This window comes from Megascapheus bottae, chromosome 16, assembly GCF_031878675.1.
Source record: "Megascapheus bottae isolate mThoBot1 chromosome 16, mThoBot2.hap1, whole genome shotgun sequence".
Taxonomy (NCBI): Eukaryota; Metazoa; Chordata; class Mammalia; order Rodentia; family Geomyidae; genus Megascapheus; species Megascapheus bottae.
The window spans coordinates 1,370,437-1,391,859 of NC_143524.1; the positions used below are offsets into that span (position 1 = coordinate 1,370,437).

At 55.2% G+C, this 21,423-nt stretch overlaps 1 protein-coding gene and 1 long non-coding RNA gene across 3 annotated transcripts; both read left to right on the top strand.

Annotated features, from left to right (window-relative positions):
* Positions 1 to 2,258: 2,258 nt before the first annotated feature.
* Positions 2,259 to 5,455, top strand: LOC150052223 (uncharacterized). The gene is made up of 3 exons (XR_016538003.1): positions 2,259 to 2,292; positions 2,928 to 2,946; positions 5,409 to 5,455. It is a non-coding gene; the product is annotated as an uncharacterized LOC150052223 (long non-coding RNA).
* A 1,095-nt stretch (positions 5,456 to 6,550) lies between these two features.
* On the top strand, positions 6,551 to 10,684 carry Tnnt3 (troponin T3, fast skeletal type). 2 transcript variants are annotated; one of them, XM_090347154.1, is made up of 7 exons: positions 6,551 to 6,667; positions 6,761 to 6,838; positions 7,251 to 7,364; positions 7,452 to 7,561; positions 7,709 to 7,799; positions 8,767 to 8,807; positions 10,487 to 10,684. In XM_090347154.1, the coding sequence occupies exons 1-7, from the start codon at positions 6,584 to 6,586 to the stop codon at positions 10,539 to 10,541; spliced, it is 573 nt and encodes a 190-aa protein (XP_090203280.1). In that variant the 5' UTR covers positions 6,551 to 6,583; the 3' UTR covers positions 10,542 to 10,684. The 2 variants fall into 2 exon arrangements, with proteins under 2 accessions (XP_090203280.1, XP_090203279.1); XM_090347153.1 differs by lacking the exon at positions 8,767 to 8,807 and adding an exon at positions 9,400 to 9,440.
* The last annotated feature ends 10,739 nt before the right edge of the window (positions 10,685 to 21,423 follow it).

A 21,423-nucleotide genomic window follows, 5' to 3' on the forward strand; every position in this document is an offset into this window, starting at 1 on the left:
GGGCCCCCTGACCAGGCTGTATCCCTAGCCAGGAGCCTCCCAGCCCCAGCCTCAATTTCCCCACTTGTTTGTCAGCCCTGGTAGGGGAGGGAGTGGGTCAGGTCTCAGAACTACCCTACTCCCCAGTTCTGAGTGGGCCACGGGATGTGGGGGCACAGGGGTAGGGTGTCAACACCCTAACTAACTCCAACCATGTCTTGCTGGCTTCCTGCACGTGCCCCACCCCTCGGCCCCGAGTGGCGACGGGCTGCTTCCTTTCTCCTCTGACCTCTGACCTCTGACCCGTGGCTTTGCCTCTTGTTCCTGGCCCTCCTTAGCCCCTGAGGTTCAGGAACCAGGTATGTGACACGACTTTAGTGCCGAGTCGCACGGGTGGCACCGGTGGTGGGGACGCAGGAGTCAGGGCCAAGGCACAGGCAGGGCCACGTAACCCACTCAACCACTCACATTCGGTTCTGCTGTGTGTACGGCTGACTCCCCCCGTCCCGCCCCCCACCCAACCTCCACTCACTCCTTCTCTCTCCTCCCTCCCTCGCCCTCACCTGCATTGCGGCTCACAGAGGAAGTCCAAGAAGGTAGGCCACCCCCACCTCACCCCTGCCCCCACCCCGCCCCAGGCCCGCCTCGGTTGCCTGGAGTGCCAGCCCAGAACTCAGCACCATGGGCAGAGGGTAGTCAGGGAACGCCCGTCCTCTGTGCCCGAGGAAGGGGGTGTGTCCTGGGCCTGCAGAGCAGGCCTGGGGGAGATGGTGCCTGGCGCCCAGGAGCCACTAGGCCCACGGGGGGGAGGGTGGAAGAGAGCAGTGGAGGGGGAGGGCAGGGTGGGGCCCCCTCTGTCCTGTCCCCTGCTGCTGAGAGCCAGACACTGGAGGGGGGAGAGGAGGAGGAGCAGGGCTGACCAGGCTGGGAAGGCAAGTGGGGGAAGTGGAAAGGAAAGTGGGCTAAGGCCCAGGGTGGGCTCTTGGGGACAGGGCACAGCCAGGGGCCATGCGTGCAAGAGAGTAATCCGTCAGCTCCCGGCACCCCACCCATCCCTGGGCCCACGCCAGACACGCCCAGCACGCCCCGGGAGCTGGGGGGCCACCAACCAGAGGGTCTGGGGCCCCAGGGTGGATTGGGGCCGCATGGGGGATCTCAGTCCCTCCATCCACAGTCTACACGCTCCATGGGCCCACTGGCTGGGCCTCTGCATGGTCCCCAGTCTCAGCGGGGGTCCGGACAAGAAGGGGCACACAGGAGAGGGGCGGGGACAGACTGTCAGCTCAGGCAGAAAGGTGGTGGCTGGGAGCCCCCCGTGGGGCCCACGGGACACCAGGAGTCCTGGGACCAGCACTCAGGTCCACTGGTACACGTGGCCAGACGGGGGCCTGCAGGACGCTTGCCGCTTGGCCATGCCGCTGCCTCCCCTCCGCTCTCAGCTTCTTCCTCAGGACCCCAGGGGTGTGACCAGGGGCCAGGCTCCACTCCACCCCGCCTAGGCAGGGGGCCTTGCCTCTGGTCCCCCAGCCCTATGCCAGACCCGCTCCCAGCACTGCCACAGCTCCACACATACTCCAGGTCTCAGGGGAGGCTGGCACCAGCTCACCTACACAACCGCATTGCCCTTCCAGGGGCTCCAGCTCCTAGAAGCCTAGGGATAGAAATTACAAGCAGACCCAAGCCAAGTGCACACGTCAGCCAGAATGGCAGGCGAGTCCCTGGCCGACGACCTTGGGCAAGGCCTGCCAGCCGTTCACCAAGTACAGGAGAAGATGCTGGCATGGAAGCGTTCTGGGTCCAGAGCAGGAGGGAAGGGAGAGTGGGGCCAGATGGTGTGGGGGCCCTAGATGTGGTCAGGCCCCTCCCGGCAGGACGGCTCGTGGCTACCGACGTCTGGCACGCCGATAGGGCTCCTTGCGCGGAGGTCCTGTTAGAAATCAGATAAGCAGCAAGCGCCACGCAGGAGCAATGACCCGCTGGCTTTCGGGGCCCCGCGGGCAGGGCACAGAGGCTGTGTGCCCAGCCCAGTTCCAGCCCCACTGTGTGACAGTCAAGGCCAGGACTGCGAGCCCTCCGAGCCCTCCGCTGGCACCCCAAAGGGAAGCATTCTGAGTATAGCTGGAGGCCCTGCAGGGGTCCAGGCCTAAGGGTGGGCAAAGCGCTGCCCGGCTGCCATCGGCCCCCGAGGGCCCCGAGCCTGCTGTTGCTCCCGAGGCCAACGCTCCCGGCAGCCGCTCGCTTTTCTCTTGCATGTGTGCTTGTGCCTCCGCCATGAAGAAGCCGCCGAAGATGAGAGGGAGGAGGACGAGGAAGGTAAGGGCCTGCCAGCTGCTCCACCAGCTGCCGGCTGCCACCCTTGCTCTGTCCATGCAGGACTCTGGCTGTGGCCGGCTCTGCCTGCAGGACACAGAGAGGACCCACCTGGTGTCTGTGTCACCACTGCCCTGTCCCCCTCCCTGCGCCTGTCCATCATTCCTCCTCTTCTTCCTGGCCGGGGTGCCTCGACAGCCCAGCCTCACTGCTAAGCATGGCACCTGCCACGGAGCTTGAGCTTCTGCCCACAGAAAGATGGCCGCTCAGGGAGATGGCCCAGAGAAGCAGCCTCAGTGGCGCCCTTCCTCCAGCTCCATGTCCCCCCACTGTGTCCCCTGCCTTCTTCTGTCTCTGACCCTCCAGTGACACATGCTTCTTGCTGAGATTTCTCCTTTCTTCCCATCACCCCCACACTCTACACCCTTCTCAGGCCCCTTGGGCCTTGCACAGGCCTGGAATGGGGGGTGGGTCAAGCCCCCCCCCTCCTGGAGAGATAGGCAGCGCGGAAGTGGGCTCAGTTGGAGAGGCGACTGACCCTGAGGACCAGCCTGCTGGGTCCCCGGACACGAGGGGAGAGCCCTGACTTACCTGGGGTCTCTTTCCTTCTTCCCCCATGCTGGCCCTGTGGTGACCAGAGGAGAAGCCCAGGCCCAAGTGAGTATAGCATCTAGGCTGGGCTGGTTGGCCATGGGCGACCTGGTCTGCGGGGACAGCCCAGTGTATAGGACAATAGGGACCGAGGTTGCCCTTGGAGAGAGCAGGACAGTAGGGAGAGGGCTTGCCTTGGTCACCCTGGGGATGATGTGGGGACGGAGGAGACAGCTGGGTGAGGTGGCAGAGGCAGATTGAGGAGAGCAGGGGTGGAGGCTGGGATGTCCCAGGGTGCCAGGCACCTCCTGTCCCCTTGGCCACACCAGCTCAGCTGTGATGGGGTGTGGGGGGCTCTCTCAGGGCTCCAGGTATGAAACGTAGCATGGAAAATGGGAAGTTGGGGTGTCTTACCCCAGAATCCCACTTTGGATGGGCTGTGTGCAAACCAGCCTGGGGGGCTAGCCCCTCCAGGCCCCCCTGTTTTTCTAAAGGATGTGCCCTCTTGTGAGTAGTGCAGAGATCTTACTGTTTTTTTTTTTAATGCTATTACAAATATGATGGCAGAGGGGTTACAGTTACATAAGTGAGGTAAAGAGTACATTTCTTGTTGGATAGTGCTCTCTCCCAGTTTTTCCCTCCCGTCCCCATTTGATCAGCTTCTTAGTCCAACTTTTCTGAGTTGCCCTGGCACTGGGGGCTCTCGCCCCACACAGGCCACTTTCCTCACTGCTCACCTGCACCTCACGCAGGGAGAATTTCGGGGTACAAGAGTACACCCCCCCCTTTGCCTGTTTTCACAAAGGAGAGCAGAGATGTGTTAAAGGTGTGGCTGGCCTGTCCACATTCTTGTACTTTAATTTCAGCAATTTAAAATAAAGTAATGCAAGGGTCGTAAGCTATTTTCTCATTTTAGCAAAACTGTTTGTGTTTTCATTATGAAAATAAAACACCTCATTAAAGAAAATTTGGAAAATACATAAAAGTCAAATGAAGAGGAAAAAGGGGATCCATAATTCTCTCATCTACCCACCCACCCAGCCAGAGTGTGGAAAGGAGCAGAAAGAAATCAAAGTTGCGATTTTCTTCCTACTCTTTTTCCATGAGAAGGGCTTGGAAAAAAAGACCTCAAGTCTCCTGGTTCTCAAACATGAGTCTGTCTATACAGCCTTGAATTTTGCTTTCTTTGAAAAAAATTAGCACTATTCATAAGTATTTTTCCATGTTTTTACATAGTCTTCTTAAATATTTTGAATGGCCACATAATATTCCGTCAATTGAGCAAACCATACCATTTCTAACCGCTCCTCTGTTGCAGGCTCTCCCCCAGTATTTTACTATCATAAATAACGGCCTGAAGCACTTTCCATCTTCGGGGCTATTTCCCTAGGCCGCATTCCCAGAACTGGAATTACTGGGTCAAAGAGTGTGAATGTTCTTAAGACTTTGACATTTATTGCCAAATTGCTTTCCACAAGGGCCTGACCAAGGCGGCCTCCTACATGGGTTGAGTCCCACACCCTCCACCCAGAGACAGAAACGTGCTTTTTCATCCCCACCATTGATGGATGGCGGAGAGCATCTTGTTTTCCTTTGCATTCCTCGGATGGTACGAGGGCCAGCCATCCCGGTGCTGGATGACTGCTTGCCTTTCTTCTTGGAGAACTGGCAGCCTCAGCTCTCGCTCATTTATCTTACGGCCGACATTTCCCTATGTTTTCTTAGTGATTCGTTTGCATAGGGATATAAGTCTTCTCTGTACTTGCTGAATATATATTTTTTTAAGTCTGGGTGGGTTTTTTTTCCGCCTGTGCTACAGTTTTTGCTTTTTTTTTTCTTCCAAAAAACGTACATAAGTTTTTCATTTGTGCAGTGTCATCTGCACGTCTTTTCCTTGGAGGAGGGCTCCAGAGCTCCGAGAACAGCCTTCCGCTCCAGGTTTTGATCGATGTGCAGCCCCCCTCTCTCCCGTGTCTTGGATTTGAAAGCCGTGCTTGTCGTAACTCTCTGCTCCATCTGGAATGGATTGTCGTGGGGAGGGTGGCACGGTCAGCACACTGGGGGCTTCTTTCCCCTTCTCACTCCTCCTGGAGCCCCTTCTCCTTCCTCTGGGCCTCCAGAAAGAAAGATTAAAGAGCGGCCAGAGACATGAGGAGGCTCAACGGTCAGTGCCAACTATGAAGCCGAATGCCGCCCGCTGCCCCCACGGGCCCGCCGTGACCCCCTATGTTCTGAAGGGACCCAGCCATGTTTGAGGGGAGAAAGAACTAGAGAGCTCCCTCCCCGAGAGGCGGAATCTTGGAACTTTCTCTTGGGGGGTCAAGGCCCTTCTGGAATGTGGGTTATAAATCAGATAAGAACAAAGCCCAGGCAGATGTGCCATTAGGCACAATGCCCTCTGATTCCAGGTGCAGGAGAATGAGAGCCGACCCGAGGACGGGTCGGGAAGGTTCAGGAGTCACCCCTCCCCACCACACACAGATGGCTCGGCTGTATCTGCTCATAACCTACCTCTCTCTCTTCCTCAGACTAACGGCTCCTAAGATCCCCGAAGGGGAGAAAGTAGACTTCGATGTAAGTTTCTGGGACCCAGATCAGCCCCCAGCCCCTGGCCCCAACCCTCAGCTTTGGTGCCCCAGGCCAGGCCTCAGAGCACATCTCCTCTCCCAGAGCAGGGCCTCCTGATTCCAGTTCTCCTCCAGAGGTCATGCCTCCAAAGACAGCACCTTCTTCCCTTCCCACCCACCCATTATTCCATGCACGCCCTGCATCCACACACCCTTCATTCATCCCCACAGTCCATCTGTTATCTACCCATTCATCCACTCACGCCCCCACCCACTCACCCATCCATCCATCCATCCATCCATCCATCCAGTCACTCATGCATCCATCTACCCACCATCTGTAGGTCCGTCCAGCCAGTCACTCATCCATCCAGCCATCCGTTCATCCATCCACTATGCCACGCATTCATCCATGCACCCATCCAGTCACTCCATTTACTGTCTTTTGACTCATTTATCAACTCACAATTCCACCCTTGAACTGGTCACCTATCATGCACCTATACACACACACACACACACACACACACACACACACACACATACACACACACTTTCAATCATCCCTCTTCCTCCCCCTCCCCACTTCTCCTTCTCCTCTTCCTCCTTCTTCTTCTCCCCCCCCCCTCCCAAGTCCTGGGGCTTGTATTCAGGGCCTAAGCACTGTCCTTGGGCTTTTTCAAGGCTAAAGCTCTACCTCTTGAGCCACAGCACCACTTCTGGCTTTTTCTGTGTATGTGGTACTGAGAAATAGAACCCAGGGCTTCGTGCATGCTAGGCCATGCTCCCATCCCAACCAGTCTCTTCTTGACCAGACCAATGTAGGCATCTCTGAGCATCAAGTTGAGCCAGTCTGTCCCAGGGGTGTCTCTGGCCTCATGGTTGGGCTGGGGATGGGCTCAACACCCCCCGCCCCGACAGGCACCATGCCTGCGGTGGGGTTTGGGGACCAAGTCACTGATGTCATTCTGATGCTGAGTAGCGGAGGAAGACTCTGAGGCAGCAGGAGATGCCCCTTGACAGCAGGGGCCTCTGCCTAGAGAGGAGGGGAGGGTCGGTACCTGAGAGCTCTCTCTCTGTCTCTCTCCCCCCACCCCCCACAGGACATCCAAAAGAAGCGACAGAACAAAGACCTCATGGAGCTTCAGGCCCTCATTGACAACCATTTTGAGGCCAGGAAGAAGGAGGAAGAAGAGCTGATCGCGCTCAAGGAGAGGATTGTGAGTGTGGCTGTTCTGCAGGGGTGGGTGTGTGCAGGGCACACGGCGAGGCCAGGCATGGCAGGGCCCGTCTGACCCAGCTCTCGGCTGCAGGAAAAGCGCAGAGCAGAGAGGGCCGAGCAGCAGAGGATTCGTGCGGAGAAGGAGCGGGAACGCCAGAACAGACTGGCGGTGAGAACTGTGCCATCCCAATGGGGCCTGCCCAGAGTCCAGAGTCCAGAGCCCAGAGCCCAGAGCCCAGAGTCCAGAGCCCAGAGCCCAGAGCCCAGAGCCCAGAGCCCAGAATCCAGAGCCCAGAGCCCAGAGCCCAGAGTCCAGAGTCCAGAGTCCAGAATTCAGAGCCCAGAATCCAGAGCCCAGAGTGGGGCGGATCTCCCACCTTCCTCCTCCAGGTCCCCAGCCCATGATGGCCCATCTGGGACACTGGCCAGGTAGTGTCCTACAGCACCATCGCAAGCCAGCAGATTCTACCAGACAGGGGGTTTGTCCCTGAGCACCTCTGAGCCAGGGCAGGTTCTCAGAGTCTGCCCCGGAGGACAGCTCTGGCCTGGCCAGCCTGAGGGTCTGGGTGGCGTCTCCACAGGAGGAGAAGGCCAGGAGAGAGGAGGAGGATGCCAAGAGGAGAGCCGAGGACGACATGAAAAAGAAGAAGGCCCTGTCCTCCATGGGAGCCAACTACAGCAGCTACCTGGCCAAGGTGAGGCCCCAGCTCAGAAGCCTCGGGGGGGCGAGGCTCGGGCCAGGCCCTTCTGAGACCAAGATTCTCCACCTGGCCCTTCTTCAGGCTGACCAGAAGAGAGGCAAGAAGCAGACGGCCCGGGAGATGAAGAAGAAGATTCTTGCTGAGAGACGCAAGCCTCTCAACATCGACCACCTTAGTGACGACAAGCTGAGGTGAGGGAGGAGGGCTGCTGCGGGGCGGCCCAGAGACAGGACAGCCGTGCCCTTCCCGGACTGGCCAGCTCCTGTCCAAGGAGCAGGGGCAGCCCTTGGGCCCTGCCTGTGTGGTGTGTGCTGCTCATGTGCCTTCTCGCCTCTTAGGGACAAGGCAAAGGAGCTCTGGGACACGCTGTACCAACTTGAGACGGACAAGTTTGAGTTTGGGGAGAAGCTGAAACGCCAGAAGTATGATGTGAGTCCAGGCATCACCCTCTGCCCGGAACCCCAGGGCTTCACTGTCCTCCACCTGCCCCCCCCCCCCCCGTAGCCCCATTACCATCTTGCACCATGCAGGGAATCCAGGCCCACAGGTGCATGGGCTCACCCTCCAGGTGACAGCCACACAATCTGCCTGCCTCTGAGCCCGGTGCCAGACTATTTATTGATTTATTTGGTTTTGTCGGTAGTGGGGCTGGTCCTGGGTGCTGTCCCTGAGCTCTTCACCTCAGTGCCACAGTGCCACTTCCAGTTTTCTGGTGGTTAATTGGAGATAACAGTTTCACAGTCTTTAGTGCACGGGCTGGCTTCGAACCAAGATCCTCAGATCTCAGCCTCCTGAGTAGCTAGGATTACAGGGGTGAGCCGCCGCCACCCCTGGCTAGAAGCCAGTCTTCACCAGACAGCCCGGGCTGGATGTACCACTCGGCCTGTGCCTGGGAAAGAGGAGAGGGGTTGGGTCTCTTCAGGGGAGGTGGCAAGGGGGGAGGGAAGGCTTGAGCAGTCTGGGGGCAAAGTGGAGGCAGAAGGCAGACCTCGATGTAAGTTTGTAGGCTCTGGCTGCCCAGGTGACGTGGAGGCCACAGTGCTGGGATGGGAAAGTGACACTTCCCTAAGCTGTGAGGCTTGTGAGGACACAGGGACAGGTGCCAGGCTGAGGGTAAACTCCCTCAGAGCCACCTCGGTGTCCCCGAGATTCAAGCTCTCCATGGAAGGTGTGTGGGGCAGAACCTAGCTGTGCTCTTTCTCACGGAGGCAGAGGCAGACACCTCACCCCGCCTGCCCCGGGGGTGGTCCAGCTCTCCCCTGGAGGCCACACCAGCAGCAGGGGCCAGGCCACAGGACCTCTCCGTCAGGCTCCCAGGGCTCCCTGAGCCACACTAAGGTGGCACAGGCCTCCCTCAGCTGCCCAGCCAGGCTGGTAACCATCTTGGTCTTTCTAGATCATGACGGTCCGGGCCAGAGTGGAGATGCTGGCCAAGTTGTGAGTAGCCAGTGCCCGCCACGGGCCAGGCTCGTGGGTGTGTCATGTTGAATACGTGCCTCGTGCATGGCAAGAACCTGGGTCGCTCAGGGTGTCGGTGGCAGGAGTTCATCCTCCTGCCCTCCCTGCCCCAGCTCCTCCTGCCCGCCCACCCAGAAGCAGGGTCTTCAGGGCCGGCCTGCTGCCCCCGCTGGCAGGTGAGGAAGGCCTTACCTTCCCAGGCCACTCTGGCCACAGAGTCAGGAGCTGGGAGCACGGGCTAGGGAGCAGGAGGGTCAGGGCGGGCAGCCGCTGGCAGAGGGGGTCCACAAGGCCTCACCTCCACCCTGCCCACACCCTCAACCCCACCCTGACACTGCCAAAGGTAAGTGGCCAGCTCTGAGCTGCTGCTGTGTGGTGTAGCCAGTGAGTAAGTCTACAAGCCCCCCGACCCGGGGCAAGGAATGGAGTCTGCTCCTCCACAAAAGGAGAGGCCAGGTGACAGACAGCGTGGAAGCTGGCACAGGCGGCTGCCCTGGGGAGAGGATGTGTATGGCCGGCGCCCCTGGGCCTTCCAGTCCCGCAGCACAGTAAGTTGCCGTGTTGTTTACAGATCACCACCCTCAGAAGCCGCATTGACCAGGCCCAGAAGCAGTGAGTAGCCTGGCCGTCCTCGCTCTGCTCGGGGTGCAGCTTCCCCGGGGGCCAGCCACCCTCCTCCCGACCCAGGCCAGGCTGGTCCTAAACCCGGGCCACTGGTGGCTGGCCCTCGACAGAGCAGTAACCAGACTAACCCAGCAGGGCCCCGGCCGGCCTGTGTAGCCCTGAGCCTGACGGCTGGTGAGCAGGATAGCCAGGGAGCCCCGCCGCAGCTGTCCAGGACCTGGCGCTCTGGGCGTGGGTGCTGGCTCCTCCAGCAGGCCACCTCCACGAGCGCCACTGGGGCTCACAGCAGCGGCCACTGCCCAGACCACAGGCCTGAGCTCAGCGTCGTCTCTAAGCTGGCCAGGGGCAGTGCAGGCCGCTAGGAACTCTAGTCTCCCAGGATTCGTTCCCCCTCGTCCTACGGCTTCTGCTGTTTCCCAGCTTGAGGCCCTCTTCAGGAAGGGGCCGGCGAAGGAGGCCTCTCAGCCCCTCTGGGGTCTGTTGTGTGGGTCAGGGGTCATTACAGGCTGGTTTGGCAAGTTGTCCGACGTGTACGTGTATGCATGCATGCATGCTCGTGTGTGTGCATGCCCGTGAGGGTGTCTAGGAACACGCGAGACCAGTCCTGGTCATCGTCCTGCCGCCCTGGCCGCCTTAGCCTCTGTCACCCAAGGTCCTCAGATAATGGGGCAGGCCCCTGAGGGCAGCAGCCCCCTCCAGACAGGGAAGATGCCTGGGGTCTTTGGGGACGGCGCCCCTAGCAGGAGTCCGTGTGCAGTGGCCCCGGCAGGGCCGGCAGGACCCTCGCTTCCCCGGCCTGCAACCATTCTAACCACACTAAGTGCCCAGGCCTGGCCAGGCCGGCTGCAGGTAAGTCAACACTGCTTGAACTGGCATGAGCTGAGTGCACGCGCAGCGGAAGGGACCAGGGAGGGAGGCCAGAGGCTCAGCCAGCGGGGCCCGGACGCCAGCCTGGAGGCACCACTGGCCACCTGGCCTCCACCAGACGCTCTGATCTTCAAGGTAACTTGTTCTCCATGTTTCCCCACTTACAGCAGCAAGAAGGCCGGTGCCACAGCCAAGGGCAAAGTCGGCGGGCGCTGGAAGTAGAGGAGCCGGGAAGCACCATGTGGCAGACACCCTGAGGCACCTGCATGCTCCAGGATCCTGCCCCACAGCCCCACGCTGGGCCTGCTTCTGGGGCTCTGCCGCGGTTCTGGGGGCACAGAGGCCGCCTCCTTATCTCTGCCATGCCTGTCCCCATCCCCCGGGGTCTGTGAATAAAGTTACCAGACTCCCCTTAGCGGGCTGTGTGCTGTCCAGTGTGTAGGGTCTGGGGGGGTGCTAGGGCTAAACTGGGGACCCATCTCTCAAAGGAGTCCACAAAGCTCAGGCACCCGTCCACACGGGTCTGCTCGTGACCGTGGCTGGGCTCAGACTCCGCTAGCAGCTGCTCCTCTCCAACCCCCTGCCACCCCCCCACACTGGGCCTCACCCCTCCCGAGAAGCCCCCACTGCCGGGAAGGGGCACAGGGCCTTGGCAGGGAGCGTCAGGTTCGGGCCCACCTAGGAACCACACAAGCACCCCAGAAGGGAAGGCAGGCAGATCCCGCTCCCCAGGGGCTCCTGAGCCCCCTCTTTGGCAGCAGGCACAGGACAGAGTGCAGGAGGGGGAGGGAAGGCAGCCCGCGCGGAGCTGGCTCCAAACAGACCATTTTTCTACATCGTACGAGCACCCAGCGCACGGCTGGGTAATGAATTTGAAAGTCATGACCAAATAGAATTATGGAAAATATAAATCATGAAAATTGGATCAAGACCCAGAGCCTAGCACAGGAAGGTACTGGGAAGGGGGGAAGGGCTGTGGAGACGGAGAGGCTGCGGGCCTGGAGAGGCTGGAGGGGCCCAGAGTGACTGACCTTCCCCACTGCCACACGGGGGTGGGAGCACCTCGGGGACAAAATGGGGCTCCTAGAGACCCCCTCAGGTACACACCCCCCAGCACACAGTGGTGTACCCCACAAGTACACTCCAGGACACCCACACTCGAGAGCACGGCACTGCGGGCAGAGGCAGAGCCTGACTGGACACAGCAGAGGACAGCAGGGCAGGGCCCACCCCGCAGGACTCTCACGGAAGGTGACACGGCGCGTTGGTGAGGCTGTCACCAGCTGGACAGCTTGGTGGGCTCTTTGTGAGGGAGCTCAGGAAGAGACGCTCCCTCTGCACCCTGTCTCACACATGCACACACACCCTTGTACACTCACACACACACACGCACACACACACACCACACACACCCTGGAGCCCTCCTGTATGCAAAACCCCATGCTGTGACCAAGGACACTGGTTTCTCCAAGTGTGCAGAGGGGGAAGCCTTCACAGCAACGCACACTGGAGCCTGGGTAGGACTGCCTTGGTCCAAAAGGCGACAGAGCTGCTGCCACCATCCCCAGGAGGCTGTGGGCCCCTGCAGGACTCACAGGAGGCGAGGGATGGAGGCGTGGACGGGCGAAGTCTGTGCGAACCCGAGGCAGATGGGACGTGCGGGAAGGCCCACTGGGCTCAGTACAAAAGGCAATTTCCACCGAGTGCGGGACTGGAACCTCGGGCCTGCCCCCACCCCAAGGCTATTTTAACATATGTTTAGAAATGTGAAAACACTCTGGATTGCTCTGGATCCAAAAGGAAGTGGTGGAGGAAGGCAGGAAGCACTTGGGGACCTCGGATAATGGGTCCTGGCGCCCTGGACCAAGGGAGGCAGGGAAGCCTGTGTGCTTCGGCTTACACCAGGAAAGGGAAAAACTTTATTGCATTTCATGTAAAATTCAAAAAAGTAACAGCTAACAACAACAACAAGATATCTGAAACAGAGACACACAGAGATATAACCAGGGACAGGAAAGGTGGTAACAACATAAAAATCCAAGATGAATGGAGATCAAGAGAGTAAAAAGGAAATGGTTCTTGGAAAAGACCAGAAGAATAAATAGTCCAACATCTGACATGACAATTAAGTAGACCTGGGAGAAGACACAGACATTGCTCGGACGAGGCTCCATTTGTACTAAAAGAACACGTTTATAAACAACCTTATGGCGATGTATTTGAAAACGGGATAAAACAGCCAATTCTCGGGAGAACTATAACTCACAGACCCGGGTCAAGGTCAAGTGCAAGCCGTGAATAGACTGATTCATTTTAAAGACGTTGAACCAGTGGTTAAATCATTCTCACCAAAAACCACTGTGAGTTTTTTTTAAGTTACATCATGGCCGAGACCAAGGGCTCTCTGTGTAAGGGGAAAGACAGTTTTACATCAGAAAAATGAATGATGTAGTGTTGTATGTTCATAACACATAAAGGCTTTAAAGGCTACAAAAAAAATGTCGAGGGCTGGAGGTGTTGCTCGGTGGTGGAGAGTGGGAAGTGGGAATGAGGTCTCGTCTGGAAGGGTCCTACTTTACACTGGCCAGGTGTCCTAGCCAGAGCTTTGAAATAAGAAAAAGGACTTTCTTTTACAGAGGTGCTGGGAGGGAAGGCAAGAGAAAAATCACTCTCTTCATCAGCATGTGGCTATTTCCAGGAAACCTGGGGCCTTGGCATTTCTGAAATAGGACGGCTGGGGACACAAGTTACAAGGACCGACTGCCCCTGACCCACTGAGGACACTCAGATCCCAGAGGTGGGAGCAGGAAGGCTCCACGAGGCCAGCCTGGCGCAGAAGTAAAAGGGAAGAAAGAAGGGAACGCAAAGGGAAAGAAAGGAAAAAAAAGAACCACAATTAAAATGTGGAGACAGGGGCCGGAGTCTGGCCTAGTGGTAGAGCGCTTGCCTAGCATGCACAAAGACCCGGGTTCGATTCCTCGGTACCACATACATAGAAAAAAGCTGGAAGTGGTGCTGAGGCTCAAGTGGTAGAGCTCTAGCCTTGAGAAAGTCCAAGGACAGTGCCCAGGCCCTGAGCTCAAGCCTCAGGATTGGCAAAAAGAAAAGAAAAATGTAGAGACATCAGGGGGATCAGAAAGAACGCATCCATTCTCTTCACATGGAATTAGCCCAGGGAAACCTCTGGAAACTAGGCTGGTAGACCCTAGGCCCAAAGTCCAGGGGCCGCATAAGGAGACGTGGTGGAGGCACTGGACCTGGACATGGTGCTTCACCTTCGCCCTCTTCAGGGGGACAAACACTGACCTCAGGGTACAGAAGACTGAGATTGGGAAGACAGTTCACACGGTCCAGGGGGTCCTGGGTCCCGCTCCGGTATCGGCTCAGGATGACCATTATCTGCGTCTTCGGCCCTCAGAGCCTTGCGAGGAGTTTTTTATCAGCTTAGCATTAGGCCAGAGCAGGGACAAGTTGCCTAGCGGGTGATCTTTTGAGCTCTTCGGCTGTGCTTTTTAGATGATAAGAAGAAGGCATTGCCTGTTTGAGGGGTGTTTGCCTTCCACATATGATGTTTATCAGCAAATCTCCTCTTTCTGGAGCCCAACAGAGTTGCGAAATGTTTATAGGAGGTAAAAGTTCAGATCAAAGGGCACGGGCACAGAGCTGAGGGGCTTTCGGCTAATTCACAGGGCGCAGTCCCTCCTCACATCCTCACCCTGTACGACTGACGGTAGCCCTAGACAGGGAAGAAACACGCGCTGCTAGCCGAGCAGACCCTCCAGAAGACAGGCAGCGTTGTGGGCTAAGACACGGAAGGAGGGCCTACTGGAAGGCTGACCGAGGGCAGGTGATGAGGAGCAGTCCCCTGGAGGGCCCACAGCCTGACAACAGAGGGGGGCGGTCTGGGGAGCCTTTGGGACAGCCGTGGGGACCCTGCAGGGCTCTCACAGGGGGGAGAGGTGAGTTCTGGGAAGGCAGTGGATTGGGGGCTAAGTTGACCAGAGGGACTCTGGCTGAAGGCAGCCAGGGCAGAACGTCACCTTGGAGGTGTCCCAGCTGGGACACTGGTGTTAGGAGCAGAAAGATGTGAAGGTAGAACAGGGGAGAGTGGTGTGAAAATACTAAGGCCATGAATACGCTGTGCAAATAACAGCATCATGAACACGATATACAATAGTGATATCACAATAGGAGAAGAGTAGAATAATTAAATGAGACACAGCGGAGAAATACCTTGCCAAAGGCGTGTGGACATGAGCGATAAAGCGGTGCAAGGACACATACACCGTAACCATAGGAACTGTCAGAAGCCTGGCTTACAAGATAGAGCAATCATGAAATACCTAAGAGCCCAGGCACCTGAGCATAGGAGAGGGAGCAAGAAAGAGCTAACGGACCAGCACATTTCCGGACCCCGTCTACCAAGGGCGTAACAAATCCGAATCAAGCAAGAAGGAGTTTGGGCCAGAGAAGAACAAGCCAAGGACCAAAATAAGCAAAGGACCCAGAATGGGGGTCAACATTTCTGCTGGCCTTCACCGAGACTGTGGCTCCAGGACCTCTGGTCATCAGAAGCCGCTCGGTGCCTGAGAGCACCGACTCCCCATCTCCAGACGGAGACTCATGGTGCGGCCCCGGAGCTCACACCGTGACACGACTGGGAGGTGCGTCGGACATCTGACGCCCAGGCCCTGTTGGACTTCGGGATGAAGAGATGTCTGAGAAGTGATCCAGCCGGTGTGCTGGATAGAATTAGGACTAGAAGACAGGAACTAGGGTACAGAGTTCACTCTACTAAGCTGTGTTCACTCAATAAACTACGTCTCATCGTATTACCTGTTCACAACTGGGCACTGAGAAGTCCTGTGGGGCCTTGCAAAGTCAACAGTGTGGGTCCCCCTCCTCCCCCTCCTCCTCCTCCTCCTCCTTCTCCTCCTCCTTCCTTTTTTTGTCAGCCATGGGGCTTAGACCCAGGGCCTGGGCACTGTCCCTGAGCTCTTCGGCTCAAGGCTAGTGCTCTACCACTTTGACACAGAGCACCACTGCGGCTTTCTGGAAGTGGTTCACTGGAGATAAGACTCTCATAGAGTTGCTGGCCTGGGTTGACCCTGAACCGGGATCCTCAGATCTCAGCCTCCTGAGCAGCTAGCACAACAGGCGTGAGCCACCCGTGCCCGGCTTATGTGGGGATCTTTCTAGAACTAGATATGATGGTTCCCTTCAAGAAAGCAGCATGGGAGCCTGGAAGGTGGTTCTGCAGGCAAGCAGGGGACAGACAGACAGAAAGGGGAGCCACCTTTGTGAAGAGAAGGAGTATCCACGGCCCTCCCACCAGCCAGGACACCTTGGGGGAAGAGGTAAAGGCAGCAAAGGGGGCAGAGGACAGACAGCAGGCAGCTCTGGGAGACTGAGGGCCCAGAGGAGGTGCTGTTTCCTGTGCAGCTGTGAGCTGGGGAGAGCCATCAGTGGGAAAGCCCGGGCAGGCTCAGCTCAGTTCCCAGGAGCGGGAATGGCCCCTTGCAGCCAGGGAAAGACAGTGAACCCAGGCAGGGATTACTGGAGGGCTCAGGTCATGGGGAGAAGCTCTCCGGGGTCAGAATGCCTAGCCTCAAGGCACCACTTGCAGTACAACAGAGACAAACATCGGTGGCCTTTAGTGTCACTGATGCTGAGAAAAATCCGAAGATGCCTAAAGAAGGACATGGCTTTTCCCAAGTGACATTTCCCACAAAGCACGCAGCCACCTGGGTTCAGTCACAAAGCAGCCCTGACATCCTGGCCTCTTCACACAGCCGCGGAGCCGTGGAACAGGCCCGGGGCCAGGCGGGTGCAGGGGTGCAGGCCACAGGCCGCGGGGCTCCGCTCAGGGACAGCTCTCAAGGGTCCCGTGGACGGGTTGAATGTCGGCTGTGATTGATGGATCCTACAGCAAGTCCCTGACCTGCAGCTGCAGAGGGGTGCAAAAGGAGAAACAGGCAATGACGCCACTTCCATAGCATTCCAATGTATTTCTTTAACGCTAACAAGTAAACCTTCTGTGCCAGGGGCTGCAGGGAAGGGGCGTTGTGCAGGATCACAGACCTGGGCTCTTCCCGGGCAGGGTGGGCGAGGGGCAGAGGCTCTTCCTGTTCGTACAGATGCCCTCTGGTGCCCCCAGACAGTTCCTGAGCTGTCCACTCAGGCGGGAAGCACATCGTTGCTACAGGGCCATCTTTGTTTCAGAAAGCAAAACAAAGCACGGATCTATAAATAAGCGTTTCCTTTATCTCTGCTGTGAACAACAGCACAGAGCATTCCGGCGGGGGGCTGCTTTCAGCATCACTGCTCCTCCCCAGCTGGAAATGGAGGACAATGCAGGAGATGGTCAACGGAAACAAGATATATCAGTGCTAGAAAGGAGAAGACCTCTGTCGCATGCCTGCGGGCCCCAGAGAGCCCAGGGAACGGGCCCTGAAGACTCGGCAGGGACACATGCAAAACACATATTTAACTCCATATATTTTTATCATTTTTCCGCCAACGGCTAGTCTGAAAATAACATGGAATTTAAAAAAAAAATCAGTCTCAAAATGAAGCAACACAAAAATCACATGAACCCAGTAATGATAGCATAAAGATACTTAGCATCAAAGCTAAGTATCTAGAGTGTATAGCAGGAAAAGGACAACTTTTATGGAAATATAGAATAAAATTTGAAACTAACAAATAAACCCTATCATACTCTTGAGTAGAAAGCTTGACTTAGAAGAACGGAGGGATTTTTTGTCACAGCTGTTTTCTTTTTTGGTTTCATCAACAGACATAGAGAGGGCGCAGGGGGCGGGGGAGGGTACTTAGGAGTGAATTAGGTCCGTGTAATTTATTCACACATTTGAAAACAGAAAAATGAAACCTGTTGCATTGTTTTAAGAAGGGACTTGTGGGGCCGGGGAGTGATCAGGGCTGAATTAGGCCTTTTCAGCAGGACAGAGCATTGGTGTGTGGCAACGTCACAATTAAACACTCCTATGCACAATTTGTGAGTGCTAATGACATTTTAAACCTAGAAGAAAACTAGCTTTTCTAGATCTTGGGTACAGATGTACCAATTTTCAAACAAAATTCCACTTGGATTGGTTTGAAGGGAAGGGAGGGGAAGGGAGGGGAAGGCAGAATGAGTAGCAAATGCCTCTGACACCCATAGCACCTTCATGGGCCAGGTTCTAGCGCCTAGGGTCAGACTTGGCCTCGCTGACCTCTGGTCTTGGCCCTGGTGGCCCTCAGAAGAGGATGCATTCCGTCATCACGGGGGATCCCCAAAAGACAAACTGAAGCCCCACAAATCTCCCAGTCACCAGGCTATGGAGGCCAGGCCCCCCCCTACCGGCACCAGGACTCTACCTCTGTAGGTTGTAGAGTTTATTCCCCATCAACAGTGTTTACTCATGTGTCCCTGTGCCTCATAGGAGGGGAGGTGTGTATGACAGTGTCATCTGAACTCCAGACAGGGTGATGAGTTCGAGGCCAGCTCAGCCTCCAGAGGGAGATCTTGTCTTAAAAACAAAGCAAAAGAAGAAAAGGAAAAGAGAGGGGAGGAAATCAAGTACATAAAAGGCAATGGTATTTTTTTCACTGAACACCAACGGCCCAAGTTCCCTGGAAAATGGGTATGGGAAAAAAAGTAAATTAGTTAAAAGTAAAGCCAGAGAGACATTGAGGTGAGTGTGTGTGCGTGTGTTTCTGTTTTCATACTAGGGAACAATTCTCTCTGCCTAAAAGCGATACAAGCATCATGGAGGAAAAGAAAGTAGAATAGTCCATGACCTCATTTGATGTTCAGGATATAGATACATCTATATATGTATATATGTATACATGTATACATAGAAGTATATATATATATATATATATATATATATATATATATATACATATGCCACCTAAATGCAAGGGCAGATTTCCACTTCTGGCTAGGATGGAGCTGGAGACAGGATTTATCCACCCCCCCACCCCCTGCAACAACCAGCAAAACAAAAACACCACAAAGCAGGCACAGCTGGGTGAACAATGGTGTCTCGGCCCCCCCACACCAGCCTAAGGACAATGGTCCCCAGTGACGGGAAACAGTCCAGGGGCCTCCCGAGTCCAGCTCACTTCCTCCCAGGAGTTCCCAGGCCTCCTGCAGGAAGGGATAGTTGAGGTGGAGTCCCCAGACTCCTTGAGCCCAGCCCAGGGGCTGAGGGACCAAGGCAACCAGAGTTCATGGCGTGAAGAGGCCACTGCAGAGCTAGGACAGCTCCTCAGGCGAGGAGGGATGGAATTGGGGGGGGGCACCAAATGATAAAATAAATAAATAAATAAATAAGTGCATGGCAGAAAAGCAATAGAAAACCACAGGCAAACCAAACCCATGGAGCTTCTGCAACCTAACTGTCCTGCTCTGGGCAGCTGTCAGAATGTGGCAAGAGCCAGGGCAGGGGGAGGTGGCACCATTGCCAACCAGTGAAGGGAAATACTGGGGACAGTTGGATGCCATGACTTTGACAAGTTCAGCGGAGCACACACACTTCTTGGAAAATGCCGGAGTTGTGTGAGGAGGCAGCGGGAAGATGTACTACTGCCCTCAGTATGTTTGAGGTGGGGAAGATGTCTTCTCAAAACCTTCACTGAAAGTCCCCAGGCCCCCCAGTTGCCCCGGCCCACGGGGTAGCCAACCTGAGCTCGAGGAGGAGCAGACCTGAATGAGAGACAAACCAGACACAAGGAGGGAGACCAAGACAGTTTTCTGATCAAGGTCTCAATCTTTATTTTTTTTTTCCGCCAGTCCTGGGCTTGAGCTCTGTCCTTGGACTTTCTCAAGGCCAGAGCTCTACCACTTGAGCCTCAGCACCACTTCTGGCTTTTTTTTTCTATGTATGTGGTACCAAGGAATTGACCCCAGGTCTTCGTGCATGCTAGGCAAGCACTCTACTACCAGGCCAAACTCCCAGCCCCTCAATCTTTATTTTTACATGGCTGCTTATATATGCTCAGCACGAGGGTAATTGACGTAGGCAGGTGGCTAAATAATAAGACCTGCACAATATTTTCCAGGAAGACACCAAGGACAGGGGTATAGGTTATTCTACAAAACAAGATGCTAACTAGTCAAATACAAAAAAAGGATACTAGTTAGATACAAAACAGAATATCATGGATGAGGTTTCACAAACACCAGATGTTCTTATCAGTTTGATTCCACAATAGGCAGTTAACAGATGTGGCTCAATAATTTCCCACATTATGGCAGTTAGCTTGGTTCCCGACATCTCCTCCCTTTCTATTCATTAAAAAGGCCGAATTTTATTTGAATCCAGTAGAAGGGCGTTGAGGCATAGCCTAAAAGGAAGGTCTCACCATCATCCACTCCTCTTAGGATCTCTGGGTAGTAAAAGATAGTGAAATCTCCCTGAAGAGAAGCCAGGCTTCTTTTCAAGAAGAAAGGGTCCCTTGAATGGCTGGCATTGACTCCTGGAAGGAAGTAGGGACCCATCCCCTGGAATGTTTTATGGGATCGTTTTTGAGGGGAGGGGAATTTTGAGTGGATCCAAGCCCTGTGCCGATGGGTTTGCTTCCACGAGCCCGAGTGGCGGTTTTTCTGTTGAGCCCTCGTCGGTAGATACCGCTCGGTTCTGCCCTTCCATAGGTGCCAATGACCTAAATTTAGCCAGTTCGGGTTCCGGCTGCCTTGGTAGAACTGTTGTTCTTTGCCAGACCGTTTGAATAGTAGGAGATGGTAGCCTCTGGGCATTCACCTGCCTCTTGAGCGGCTAAATCTAGCCTAGGATAATGAATTTAAAGGGGCTTAGATGTCAGGGAGTCAATTTGCTGCCTTACAAAGCGTAGAATCCAATTAGAGCACAGGTCCTATGGTTATAAGTAATATAAACAAAACTAAGGGTCCAGCCAGGGCAGATAATAGGGTTGTCAACCAAGGGGAGGAATTAAACCATGATTCGAGCCAACTTTGATTTGAGTCTAATTCTCGTTTTCTTTCTTCCAGTCCTTTTCTTATGTCATCTAAATTTTCAGTAATTATTGCAGAATAATCGGCATAAAAACAACACTCTTCTCTTAAGGCTTTACACAATCCACCTTGTTTAAGAAAAAGCAAATCTAAACCTCGTCTATTTTGTAAGGCTCCCTGAGCTAGGGACTCAGTGCTTTTTTGTAAACATCTAAGTGAAGTTTCTACTTCATCTAGATGGGCATCTATTTGTGCTCAAAGCTCAGAAAAGGTTTTTTCTGTAAAATTCGGGAAGCAGTCCCAGTTCCTATTTCCGCAACCCCCCCGGCCTATAAGGGTAGTAATAGCTAAAGCTGTACGAGGCTCCCGCTTCATTCTGGAGTAGCTATAGGCAAGCATCTCTTCATCTGAAGGACACACGACATGGGGTAACCTGTTATTAAGGCACATGTGTCATTATATAACTGAAGAATTTTTAGCTATCACACATGGAGTTAATCCAGTGGATTGGCATAGCCAGAAGGTTCCTTCATCAGAAGGGACAAGCCAAGTATCTTGGGTGGAATTAAGGGTAAAGCAGTCCATGGTTCCAGGAGAATCGACTGTTCTGACACAGGTGGCATTATCCAATTGTGGGGGTATAACTGTCCTCCAGGATCTATCCGTGCAGGATCACCCCATCTACATTTGACAGAACCATTTTCTGGGGTATAATTTCCTCCCCATCCTACGGCCTCATAAAATGGAGGTTTGTGCATCAGGCACCGCCAACACGAGCGCGTTACATCGGGACGGGTTTTATTTAATGCCGAAAAGGCCAACTGCATGGTGGTTAGGATGTGGGATCGGGGCACATCTTGTTCTTCCCAGGAATTTCGATATAAAACGGACAAATCGCTTTCATTAGAAGAGGTGGGGGCCCCTATGGAAGGAGCAGAGGGGGGCACAGGAATGGGGGTCAAGGCAAGGGGGCCCATCATTTGGGGTTTTTCAACGGGTCTTACCGTTCTTCTAAGATGAAAAAGAAGGCCGGTATCTAATCCTTCTTGTTAAAGTCTAGGTCCCCACATCTTTCCTATATCCCATCCTTGGGCCCTTGGTCCTTCCTCCGAGAAGGTG

Bases quoted from the DNA above. Each gene is read 5' to 3' on its own strand.
- Tnnt3 (XM_090347154.1), top strand. From the start codon at position 6,584: ATGGAGCTTCAGGCCCTCATTGACAACCATTTTGAGGCCAGGAAGAAG. The intron at 7,365-7,451 runs GTGAGGCCCCAG...GCCCTTCTTCAG, and splicing joins ACAGCAGCTACCTGGCCAAG to GCTGACCAGAAGAGAGGCAA. The intron at 8,808-10,486 runs GTGAGTAGCCAG...CCCCACTTACAG, and splicing joins GTGGAGATGCTGGCCAAGTT to CAGCAAGAAGGCCGGTGCCA.